The 12891-nt window shown below is 42.9% G+C and overlaps 1 protein-coding gene across 1 annotated transcript in view; it reads left to right on the top strand.

Moving 5' to 3' along the window:
• MYO16 (myosin XVI) overlaps positions 1-12891 on the top strand; it is a 481895-nt gene that overhangs the window by 403631 nt on the left and 65373 nt on the right. The window contains exon 29 of the mRNA XM_030202479.1: positions 3633-3879. Coding sequence (XP_030058339.1) covers positions 3633-3879 — 247 coding nt within the window. The remainder of the gene's footprint in view (positions 1-3632; positions 3880-12891) is intronic.

The raw sequence follows: 12891 nt of genomic DNA, 5'->3' as shown, positions 1-12891 counted from the left end.
CTTTCTCTCATGGGCGCCCAAATCGGTATAATCGAAAGCCGGTTTTGGGCATCTCCAACTGCAATCTGTCACGGGAACGGACAAAGTTGACGGGGGGGTGTCGGAGGCGTGGTGAAGGTGGGACTGGGGCGTGTTTATCAGCCGAGGAGAAATGGGCGCACTCGGCCGATAATCGAAAAAAGAAGAGCGCCAGAAGCAAGAATTTGGATCACTTTTTCTGGACCCTTTTTTCTCATGAACAAGTCCCCAAAAAGTGCCCCAACTGCCTAGATGACCACCGGAGTGAATTGGGAATGACCTCCCCTGACTCCCCCAGTGGTCACTAACCCCCTCCCACCCAAAAAAAACAACTTTAAAACCTTTTTTTTCCAGCCTGTATGCCAGCCTCAAATGTCATACCCAGTTCCATCACAGCAGTATGCAGGTCCCTAGAGCAGTTGTTAGTGGATGCAGTGGACTTCAGCCAGCTGGATCCAGGCCCATCTCCCCCTACCTGTTACACTTGTGCTGGTAAATGGGAGCCCTCCAAACCGCCCCCAAAACCCACTGTACCCACATAAGTGCTATGATAATGGTGTAGAGTTGTGGGCAGTGGGTTTTGGCGGGGATTTGGGGGGTCCAGCACCCAAGAGAAGGGAGCTGTAGACTTGGGAGGTATTTTAATATTTTTTTTAATTGTTACAAGTGCCCCCTAGGGTGCCAGGTTGGTGTCCTGCCATGTGAGGGGGACCAGTGCACTACGAATCCTGGCCCCTCCCACGACCAAATGCCTTGGATTTGTTCATTTTTGAGCTGGGCGCCTTCAGTTTCCATTATCGCTGAAAAATGAAACTGCCCAGCTCAAATCTGCCCAAATCTGATGCATTTGCCCAGCACAAACCGTATTATCGAAAAAAAAGATGGACACCCATTTTTTTTCGAAAATACGGTCTGTCCCACCCCTTCACGTACCCGTCCTCGGAGATAGACGCCCATGGAGATGGGTGTTCGCGATCGATTATGCCCCTCAATGTGTAGTACACAATGTTCTATCATGGAATAAAAGGATAATGTAGATATTGCACTTTTAAATTGATGAACTATGAACCGTATGTGACAGTGCATCAGTGAAGTTGTATGTAAAAACTATTATAGAAAACTATAAAATAATTGTTGGAAGCTAAATAATAAAAAAACAAATGATAGTATGTGCAAAACTGTGTGTTCAGTGAAAGAACGCTGGCAATAACCCTCTCTACGTGATAATGAGGGGCGTAATTGAATGGCGCTGGTGAAATTGATGGCCAGCCATCTTCGGGGCCGGCGCCGTAAGCAGGCAGAGCCAAGCGTATTTTCGAAATATGCTTGGTGCCGGCCAAATCACTTACCGGGTTTAGAATAGGATTGCCGGGTTTAGATGAGATGGCCGGCTCCGATTTTCAGCCATAATGGAAACCGGACCCGGCCATCTCAAACCCGGTGAAATGCTGGGAGGAGCCAGCATTTGTAGTGCACTGGCCCCCCTGACATGCCAGGACACCAACCGGGCACCCTAGGGGGCACTTAAAAAATCTTTAAAAAAAAAAATTAGCTTCCAGGTGCATAGCACTCTTCCCTTGTGTGCTGAGCCCCCCAAATCCCCTCCAAAATCCACTGCCCACAAGTCTACACCATTGCCATAGACCTAAGGGGTGAAGGGGGGCACCTATATGCGGTACAGTGGGTTTGGGTTTTTTTTTAGGGCTCAACATTAACCACCACAAGTGTAACAGGTGGGGGTGGGGGTGGGCCTGGGTCCACCTGTCTGAAGTGCAGTGCACTCACTAAAAACTGCTCCAGGGACCTGCATACTGCTGTCAAGGAGCTGGGTATGACATTTGAGGCTGGCATACAGGCTGGCAAAAAATGTTTCAATTGTTTTTTTTTTTGTGGGAGGGGTTTGGTGACCACTGGGGGAGTAAGGGGAGGTGATCACTGCTTCCCTCTGGTGGTCATCTGATCAGTTGGGGCTCTTTTTTGGGACTTGGTCCTAAAAATACATGGACCAAGTGCAGCCGGCGAAGTGCTCGTTCGAGCCGGCCTTTTTTTTTCCATAATAAGGTGAAGCCGGCCATCTCGTAACCCCCCCTTCCCGCCTTCGCTACCCTACCAACACGTCCCCTTGAAGGTTGGCCAGTGCTGCAACGAAAAAGCAATTGGGGCCGACCAAAATCGGCTTTCGATAATACCAATTTGGCCGGGATTGAGAGATCACCGGCGATCACCTGATTTGTGTCGGAAAATCGCCGGTGATCCCTTTCGAAAATAAGCCTGAATGCATGTCAAACAACATCGCCGACTTCTAAACAAAATAGCGCAAAATAAATGGGATATAAATAAAAACAAACCAACAATTTCATTCTCTTGGTAAGCACGTTCAGTAGCCTTTGGCGTGTGCACCACTGGCACTCACATAACTCCTGGCTCCTCCCTGACTTTGCCCATAGACCGCCCCACCACTGCTGTTTCTGAGTCTGACGTCCTGCACGTACAACGTGCAGCAACGTCAGACTCAGAAGAAACTTTCGGCGCCAGCTTTAGTGGAAGAAATGAAAGGACCTCGGCTTGGCTGGCGGGGGTTGGGGGTCCCCCGCCAGCTGACGGAATTCTTTTACAGGCAGCCGGCAGTGGCAGGAGGACGCGGACCTCGGCTGGCGGGGGTTGGGGTCCCCCGCCAGCAAAGGTAGGCGACAGCAACGGAGGGGGAGGGTTGGCAGCGGTAGGGGGGTCCAGGGCGAAATCTGCGGGGGCCCAGGCCCCTGAGGCCCCAAGCAGATACGCCCCTGGTCCTGAGTAGGGTAGCCAGGTGTCCCTATCTCCTATAATTTAATGGTTTTAGATGGCTAGGACCTGTGGGCTATTAAATTACACCTTAGATGCAGCTAACATATCTAGGAAAGCAAAAAAAAAAAAATCAAAGACAAGTATTTGAACTATACACTAAAGGGGGGGGGGGGTCAATATTCAGCTGGAAGCGGTGAGCATTTGGCTGAATGCTGTTGGCGTTATTCCCAGATATTCAATGCTGGGCCACGCGCAGGCTTCGGCATTGAATTTCTGGCTTATGTGGACCTGGCTAATGTATAGCTTGTTAAGCCGATATTCAGAACTTAAGTGGCTATGGTTTAGCACATAAAGATAGGACTGTGATTTGTGCGATCCCCTTTATGTGGTTACTCTGGCCAGGTAAAGGTTGAATATGAACACTTAACTGGCCAACTGCTGAGTCTGCTCCCCGAAACACCCCCCAAATTGTTGGTTTTCAATTGGGCGCTGTTAATTTTCAGCAGCGATATCCGATTTAATGCTGCTGAAAATTTGCAGATAATCTTGGACAAGCAACTTAATTAGTGATGTGATAGTAAAATATAAATATATTACTTTAGTAGATCCACCTGAGTTTGCTCTGGGATTTCCTAAGAGAGAAATTCCAAGGTCTCTACACCAGTAATCATCACTCACTTCCTTACATTTGTTTTTCTCTTTCTGGGTGCTATTTGTTCTCTTTACAAGCTTGAATGCTTGCTAATTTTTAGTTTTTCATTATCAGTTTATAACTATACTTTTTCTCTGCTTCTTTGTTATCGGCCCATAATTCTGTTGCACTACGGCAGTTATAAGAGGATTCCTAGCCCGCCAGCATTTGATGCATAAAATGAATGTCAAACAGCAAGAGGTTACCTCCATAAAAGGCTTTCTGAAGAACGCAGAGGATAAGGGTTTACAGGCTTATGACGCACTGGTCATCCAGAATGCCTCTGACATTGCCCGAGAAAATGACCGACTCCGCAATGAAATGAACACATCTCATTACAAGGACAAACCAGAAACGAGGAAAGAACAGGAAGAAATCCAAAAAAGGTATGAACTGCAGCATCTGTGAGTAGAGACCTGAGAAAATGCTTGCATTTCTTATGTGCTTTTCCTTTCTTTTGCCTTTCATTGATCTTTCATATATGCTATGTAAAGAGTTCTTTTAAGATAAGAATTATATGTGTATAAACTGAGTATTATATTTCTAGATTAAGAATTAATTCCATTGCGGTATACATTGGTTCAATACTTTGTTGTTCAAAATTGTTTAACTCTCTTACAAATGTATGATTTTTTAATTAAAACAGTAGAGAGGTGTGGTAGCCATGTTAGTCCACTTTCAAAGGTAATCAATAGAAATAAAACAAAAAGAAAACATGAAAAATAAAATAAGATGATACTTTTTTTTATTGGACATAATTTAATACATTTCTTGATTAGCTTTCGAAGGTTGCCCTTCTTCGTCAGATCAGATTTCCGATCTGACGAAGAAGGGCAACCTTTGAAAGCTAATCAAGAAATGCATTAAGTTCTGTCCAATAAAAAAAGGTATCATCTTATTTTCTTTTTCATGTTTTCTTTTCTTTTATTTCTATTGATTACCTTAATTAAAACAAAAACTCAAGCGTAATCTGCAATATTCTCTATTGATTCAAGTGTAACACTTGCAAGTCTGGAGTGGTTCTCACAGAGCTATGATGTGTTGCTTGGCCGACTGGGGGCACACCTTCATGGAGGTTATTCTCCCCAGATGTAGTACTTGGGTCCAGATTGGAACCAGTATAAATGGAGGAGTGGCCTAGTGGTTAGGGTGGTGGACTTTGGTCCTGAGGAACTGAGTTTGATTCCCACTTCAGATACAGGCAGCTCCTTGTGACTCTGGGCAAGTCACTTAACCCTCCATTGCCCCATGTAAGCCACATTGAGCCTGCCATGAGTGGGAAAGCACGGGGTACAAATGTAACAAAAAAAATTATTCCACACTCTCCACTCTTTTCTAGCATTCAATAACTCTGTCTCTTGGTGTAATATCTGGGCTCTAGTGTGTTTGGACTCCTATTGTTTTTGTAGTTTCATAGAGTTTATGGGTCAGGTTTTACACACGGTTGCCTTTCTCTTGTCTGACTTTATTCCAGCTATAACCCTTTGGAAGAGGAGACTCCAGAATTAGGGGACTCCAGATGTGATAGCCTGTAAAAAGATATCCTTACTTCCTCTTTTTTTCCAAGTAATAACACCCTTGCATTAATCTGATTCTTGCCAATCCCTTGTCACAGGGTTTTGGATCTAGTGGAAATTAATACATCTCAAATGATCAGATTGTCCTTTTGGAAGTACATCAGTACCTCTCCCCTTTATCTATTATGTTTATTTAAACTTTATATAGTGCTTCTACTAATCAGAAATCAATTCTCAAAAAATAGGTTACAATTCTCAAAGAAAGGGGAAATAAGGAATTCCAAATTAAAATAGGACAGAACAAACACACAAAGAAAGCACATTCCAAGAAAGAGTAGCTGACTTGTTCAGTCAGAAGAAGTGCTCATACATCAAACCCATAGGGCTCACCATCACATACCTGCTCGAAAAAATAGGCCTTAAGTTCAGCCTTAAACCTTTTCAAAAAAAGTTCCTCCCAAATGTAAGGAGAAATATTATTCAATAAATAGGGGACCAAGAAAAAAAAAGCCAAACAACAAGTTTCAGTTCAAAGTGGCTTACATTTTACGTTTTGGTAGAGTTAGAATAGTGTTGTGCAATGTTGAGAGGGCACCTATAGTTCGTGTGGTTATTCATAGGGTTTTTGAAGAGATAGATTTAAAGTGGAAAAGTAGTGGTAGCTTTTGTGTTCAACTGTAGAGTTCTGGTGATATTTATTCATTTAGGGCCCCTTTTACTAAACGTTGTTAAGCCCAATGCGGGCTTACCACTCACTAAACAGGAAGTACCGCTGGGCTACCACAGCAGCCCAATGGTACTTCTCAACCCTAATGTGCCGACATATCCTGCACTACAAAAATATATCTACAGTGGGGGAAATAAGTATTTGATCCCTTGCTGATTTTGTAAGTTTGCCCACTGACAAAGACATGAGCAGCCCATAATTGAAGGGTAGGTTATTGGTAACAGTGAGAGATAGCACATCACAAATTAAATCCGGAAAATCACATTGTGGAAAGTATATGAATTTATTTGCATTCTGCAGAGGGAAATAAGTATTTGATCCCCCACCAACCAGTAAGAGATCTGGCCCCTACAGACCAGGTAGATGCTCCAAATCAACTCGTTACCTGCATGACAGACAGCTGTCGGCAATGGTCACCTGTATGAAAGACACCTGTCCACAGACTCAGTGAATCAGTCAGACTCTAACCTCTACAAAATGGCCAAGAGCAAGGAGCTGTCTAAGGATGTCAGGGACAAGATCATACACCTGCACAAGGCTGGAATGGGCTACAAAACCATCAGTAAGACGCTGGGCGAGAAGGAGACAACTGTTGGTGCCATAGTAAGAAAATGGAAGAAGTACAAAATGACTGTCAATCGACAAAGATCTGGGGCTCCACGCAAAATCTCACCTCGTGGGGTATCCTTGATCATGAGGAAGGTTAGAAATCAGCCTACAACTACAAGGGGGGAACTTGTCAATGATCTCAAGGCAGCTGGGACCACTGTCACCACGAAAACCATTGGTAACACATTACGACATAACGGATTGCAATCCTGCAGTGCCCGCAAGGTCCCCCTGCTCCGGAAGGCACATGTGACGGCCCGTCTGAAGTTTGCCAGTGAACACCTGGATGATGCCGAGAGTGATTGGGAGAAGGTGCTGTGGTCAGATGAGACAAAAATTGAGCTCTTTGGCATGAACTCAACTCGCCGTGTTTGGAGGAAGAGAAATGCTGCCTATGACCCAAAGAACACCGTCCCCACTGTCAAGCATGGAGGTGGAAATGTTATGTTTTGGGGGTGTTTCTCTGCTAAGGGCACAGGACTACTTCACCGCATCAATGGGAGAATGGATGGGGCCATGTACCGTACAATTCTGAGTGACAACCTCCTTCCCTCCGCCAGGGCCTTAAAAATGGGTCGTGGCTGGGTCTTCCAGCACGACAATGACCCAAAACATACAGCCAAGGCAACAAAGGAGTGGCTCAGGAAGAAGCACATTAGGGTCATGGAGTGGCCTAGCCAGTCACCAGACCTTAATCCCATTGAAAACTTATGGAGGGAGCTGAAGATGCGAGTTGCCAAGCGACAGCCCAGAACTCTTAATGATTTAGAGATGATCTGCAAAGAGGAGTGGACCAAAATTCCTCCTGACATGTGTGCAAACCTCATCATCAACTACAGAAGACGTCTGACCGCTGTGCTTGCCAACAAGGGTTTTGCCACCAAGTATTAGGTCTTGTTTGCCAGAGGGATTAAATACTTATTTCCCTCTGCAGAATGCAAATAAATTCATATACTTTCCACAATGTGATTTTCCGGATTTAATTTGTGATGTGCTATCTCTCACTGTTACCAATAACCTACCCTTCAATTATGGGCTGCTCATGTCTTTGTCAGTGGGCAAACTTACAAAATCAGCAAGGGATCAAATACTTATTTCCCCCACTGTATTTTTGTAGCGCCAGAATGTACCCAACGGTAATCTAGCAGTGCTGCACGCTGTCCGGCTTCCGCTGGGTTAGTGTGGGAACCCCAATACCACCTCAATGGGTGGTGGTAAGGGCTCCCCCGAAATGGCCATGTGGCAAGTGCTTTACTTGCCACACGGCCATTTTCTGCAGGAAAGAGAGACTTCCCTTTGTGATTAGCTATAGAATTTTTTGAAGAGGTAGGTTTCTGTAATCTTATGTAGATTTTTTTTTCTTTTTTGGGGGGGTGGGTGGGGGGAAATTCCTAAGAGTAATCTTGTTTGCTTGTATTATTGTTATTTCAATAAAAATTTAAAAAAGTTTAGTTAATTCTATTCTGTCTGCACTGTCCAGCCCATTTCAGATCTTACAATCAAACTCGCTCAAGCAAAAAGATGAAAATTGCAGTAATGGGTGAAGCCTATTACTCACTATAATGAACTCCTTCATTAACTTTTATTTTTCCATAGAAATAACAGTAGATACATATCTCATTGTATTTCCTTGGAAATAGTTCCTCTAACTTTACTGTGTTTACACGCCAAATAAATATATTATTTCTTCTAACAGACTTTTATTAATGTAGAAACGACTGTACATCATTGGTTAATTAGTTTGATGTGCCTGCAATTTCATACTGGAGAAATACCTTCCATGTAATTAAATACTACAATAAAAAGAAATTACCCACTGAGTACAAAGCTTTCATCTTAACTATTTCATTTATTGCCTGGCATCTGGATGCCTACTGTAGTGGAACTTCTGTTGTGCTGATGGTTTACCAGGCATAGAAAAAGATTTATACTGTAAATTAAAGGTTTATGAAATTGCTTGAAAAATAAATGTACCTGCATATCAGTTCACAAATTTTCATTAAAGGTCTACAAAATAAAAAACGAATTTTAGCTAGCTAAGGGCTGATTAAATTCCTATGAGCTTCCTCTCATTTGCCGAGCGGGAATCACTAGCACAGCTTAGTAAAAGAGGCCCTTAGTTCCCTTAGAAGCCTATTAATAGGCTGTATTAGCTATTGAACATGGGAACTATGATATGCTAGTAGTTAATGCAGCACCTAATGCAGCCAGTTATTTATTTTATTTTATGTTATGCTTTGCTATGTTTGTTTTATTTATTGGGTTTTATTAACTGCCTTAATGAAGAGGTCACCCAAGGCGATGCACAACAAATATAGCTTGACATCAACAACTTGCATTGTTTTAGCGGTGTAGCAAACTGACCAAGGATAAACATAAAATATAATCTATGAGGTAAACTGGAAACAGGCAAATTAAATCCTACTAATAGCAATGACATGATATAGAATCAGAAATATACATATTAAAATAGCACAGTAAGGCATTCATTTAACAGTAATATAATAACTGTTGGCAGAATACAAATGATATACCATAATAGGCAGCATGTAAGAACATTCATGTACGAAACTCAGTATATCAACATAATAGAAATGAAACAGATGTAGTAGAACATTCACATATCATGGATATGGTCCTCTTATGACTTTGCTCCCTTCTACTCTGATTATCTTTTTTGGGCCAATTTGTTTTTTCCAAACATTTCTCAAAGATCTGCTTTTATAACAGTTCTTATTCTTTCAAGTATTCACCCTCCAGAGGCCAAAAAGATATTGAGGGGCCCTTTTACTAAGTGTCGGTAAGCCCAACGCAGGCTTACCGCTTGCTATTCCGTAACTACCACCAGGATACCACAGGAGCCAAGCGGTAGTTCCCACCCCTGCGCACACCATTTCTCGTGCTACAAAACATGTTCTATTTGTGTAGCACCGGTGCTTATCCGGAAGTAATTAGGCAGCACCGTTTGCTTCCCAGTTACCACTGGGTTAGCACAAGAGCCTTTACTGCCTCCTAAATGGTTGGTGATAAGTGCTCTCCCCCAAAATGGCCAAGTGGCAAGTGGTTCACTTACCGCACGGCCATTTCTTTTTGACCAAAAAAGACAGCCTTTTACCTGCTGTGATAAAAGGGGGCCTCAGCATGCATCAAAAACACGTGCTGATACTAACACAGACCCCCCTTTTACCGCAGCTTAGTTAAAAGATCCCTGAATGAATCAAACCCACAATGAACTATATGATTCAACGTATAATAATCATGTGTACTTATTTAAAACAATATGGGAAATGCCAATCACATTTCCCATGTTGTTTGGTGCCATTTTTAACCTGAAATGACAGGAAAAAATCCAAAATGTTGTATTTGATCCCATGTCGTCCATAGTGCGTGCCACTGAAAAAAATAGTGTGCACTATGAATCAATAATGTGTTCTATGCTTCAGTATTCTGCACTATTGAGCTATAGGGCCGAATTCAGTATATGGCGCCCACAGTTAGGCTGTATTTTCAAAAAAGTAGGGAAGGGATGTAGGACAACCACACCAGGCAAAACTTCAGAGGTAGATGATAAATAAAAATTATATATACAGTGCAATCCGTTTAAGTGCAAGGGTCTGGGACCAAAGAAATACATGCAGTTAACTGGAGCGTGCACTTAACCGTTGTGACCCAAAGAAGCTTCACATCTGATAAACATATGTTCAGTACTGTTTATTATATGTACAGTATACAGTCTCCATTAACTGACGTTAGGCTTACTTGAAGTACTCAGTCATAGTCCTCTGTACACTCTTGTGTCTGTGAGTTCTATAGACCACGTCTGCCATATGGTAAAAACTGTCATATCACTGACATCCAGTGGCCTCCATATAGGCCCGCATGTTGTTGAGACTCTCCAGCGCTCTTGCAAAAGTGACAGGAGGTTGTTGAATTTCGTCAGCATGTGCCTCGCTGCTCATTTCATCATCTGTTTCATCATCAGCCATTGCCTGCGTTTAAGCACATATCTGGACATCAGTGCTGTCGTCAGCTGTTTGTAGATCGTAATCAACAGCTACGTAGTGATGAAACTCCTCTTCAGTAACACTTGCTGGGATGTCAATAGCCTGTTCATCTGACGTGTTTGCAACAGCTGCATCTGTTTCGTTTCTCTCCACATCCCTAACAAAGCTTGCCCATTTGTAGCAGTTCACAATGGTTGCCTGAAAATGTCACGAGGTGCAAACTCGTTCAAGATAGTAGGAAGAACTGAAACAACCCGATTTTCAGCACCAAAGTCATCAGCGTCCAGTTTTTCACCATGCTGTTTCTTGAATTTTATGTTGCTCCTCTCCTTCCATCTTTCCAACCATCCAACAGTGGCTTTGAATTCAGTTAGTCCAAGACTTTCAGCTAGTTGATTAGCTTTCTCCATAAGCAGTGGACCACTGACAGGAAACTGTCTGCTCCTGACTTGAGAAAACCACCGAAGAAGATTATCTTCTACCTCCTCAGCTTTTCCTGCCCATTTTCGTTTCCAGTGTGGATTTGTATTGTTTTGCCAGTCTTCCAGAAGCTGGTCTTTCTGCTTCAAGATACGTGAAATTTGACTGGGATTGACACCATATTCTTTAGCAATAGATGTTTGACTTTGTTTGTTTTCTAATTTTTTAAGAACTTCTATTCGTTCAGCCAGTGTTAAAGTCTTACAGTTGCACGACGACGACGACTCCAGTGTACACTCTAACAATATTCTTTTGCTTCTTTCTGTGGCAGATAACCATCGAGATTTCAAATTTACCGCCCCTTTGTCACGCACCAATCAGCTTCCATATTCCGCGCATGCACTTTATGCGGAGTGTTTCCTGCAGAGGAGCAGTCTTAAACCATGCGCTAAACCGAAGTTTGTCCCCATAGAAATTGATGGCGCCAAAAATGGGACCGAAGTATGGCATGCAGTTAAACAGAGCATGCGCTTATCCGACGTGCACTTAAATGGAGTGCACTGTAATTATTTATTAAAAATATCTGATAAAATAGACTCAAAGGCCAGATACAATGGGCTCAACACGGTCCTGTGTTTTGGCAGATGTATGCCTGCTTCAGGAGTCAGAGTATCAGTGTATACAATGGCCATCGTTTCACAAAAAATGATTGAAATATGACACAAAGCCAATGTATCCTTCTTCTTTTTCCCATGCTATTTGAGCGGTAATCATGAGCTGTAGTATAGACTCCTGTAGCAGACATACATCTGCCGAAAAACGGGACTATGTTGAGTCCATTTTATCTGGCCTTTGAGTGTATTGTATCTGGTATTTTTAATAAATAAATATGTATAATTTTTTATTTATCATCTACCTCTGTAAGTTTGCCTGGTGTGGTTGTCCTACGCATCTTCTCTAGTTTTTTGGACATTCTGGGGCCCTTTTACTAAGCCGCGTAAACGTCTGCATGCGCCCAATGTGCACCAAAATGGGGTTACCACCCGGCTACCACTTGGCTCTTGTGGTAATTTCATTTTAGATGCACGTCTGAAAAATAATTTTAAAGTCTCAGGCTCAAAATTGCATCCAATACATGTGCCTACACCAGCACAGGCCATTTTTTGGCATTCCTTAGTAAAAGGGCCCCTTAATTAGCTATGGGCTACCGCATAAAGGGGTCCTTTTACTAATCCACAGTAAAAATTGGCCTGCGGAAGTGTGGGCACGTGTTTTTAACACACGCTGGGTCATTTTTTACTGTGGCTGGGAAAAAAGGCATTTTTTAATGGGGCAGTAAATGGCCATGTGCTAAAATTAAAAGTAGAGTGTGGCTGTTTACTGCCTGAGCCCTTACCGCTACCCATTGACCTAGTGGTAAGGGTTCACATGCTACTTGTGCTGTAATCAGGCACCGCATGCCAATATGGCCACCCTTCCGATTCACCAGGAATGCTCTCATTGTAGAAGATAGAAAATTATTTTCTACCAAGGGAAACAGTGCACACCAACTTCAAAACTACTACAGGGCACCCGTGCTACCCCTTCGGTAGTGCTGATTTGGCGCATGCTACCCAGGCTTTATCCCTACCGCTGCTTAGTAAAAGGGCCACAAAGATAGGAATGACTTTTATGTAGTCTTATTTGTATGGTTAACCTGGCTGGTTAAGTGCTAGATATCGGCAGTAACTGGCCAAGTGTTGAATCTGCCCCTGGAACACCCCCAAAATAGCCGGTTTTCACTTTGGCACTAACTGGTTAAGTGCTCCTGAAAATTAGCAGTGAGCCCTGAACATACGATTTAACCAGCAGGACCCGTTTCTGGCCAGTTAAATTGCTTTGAATATTGGCACTAAAAATGTTTGGCCTGCTTGAATCAAGTTGCATTTCTGTGGGAAAGGTCTAGTGTCCTGTTGAATCTGAAAGCAAGAAAAGAGAGCACGATAGCTGATTTATCTGAATGTGTTTGTTAGATTACTGCAAACATCCTCCAAGCACAGCAGGGATGTTTAGTAATTGTTTACCAAAGAACAGCTATTATGTTTGCAGGAACAGCTTTATTGTTAATATGTGAATAATGTA

The sequence above is a fragment of the Microcaecilia unicolor genome, chromosome 4, assembly GCF_901765095.1.
Source record: "Microcaecilia unicolor chromosome 4, aMicUni1.1, whole genome shotgun sequence".
Classification (NCBI taxonomy): Eukaryota; Metazoa; Chordata; class Amphibia; order Gymnophiona; family Siphonopidae; genus Microcaecilia; species Microcaecilia unicolor.
Note: the sequence above shows the minus strand (reverse complement) of the source record. Positions and strands in the feature narration are given on the sequence as shown.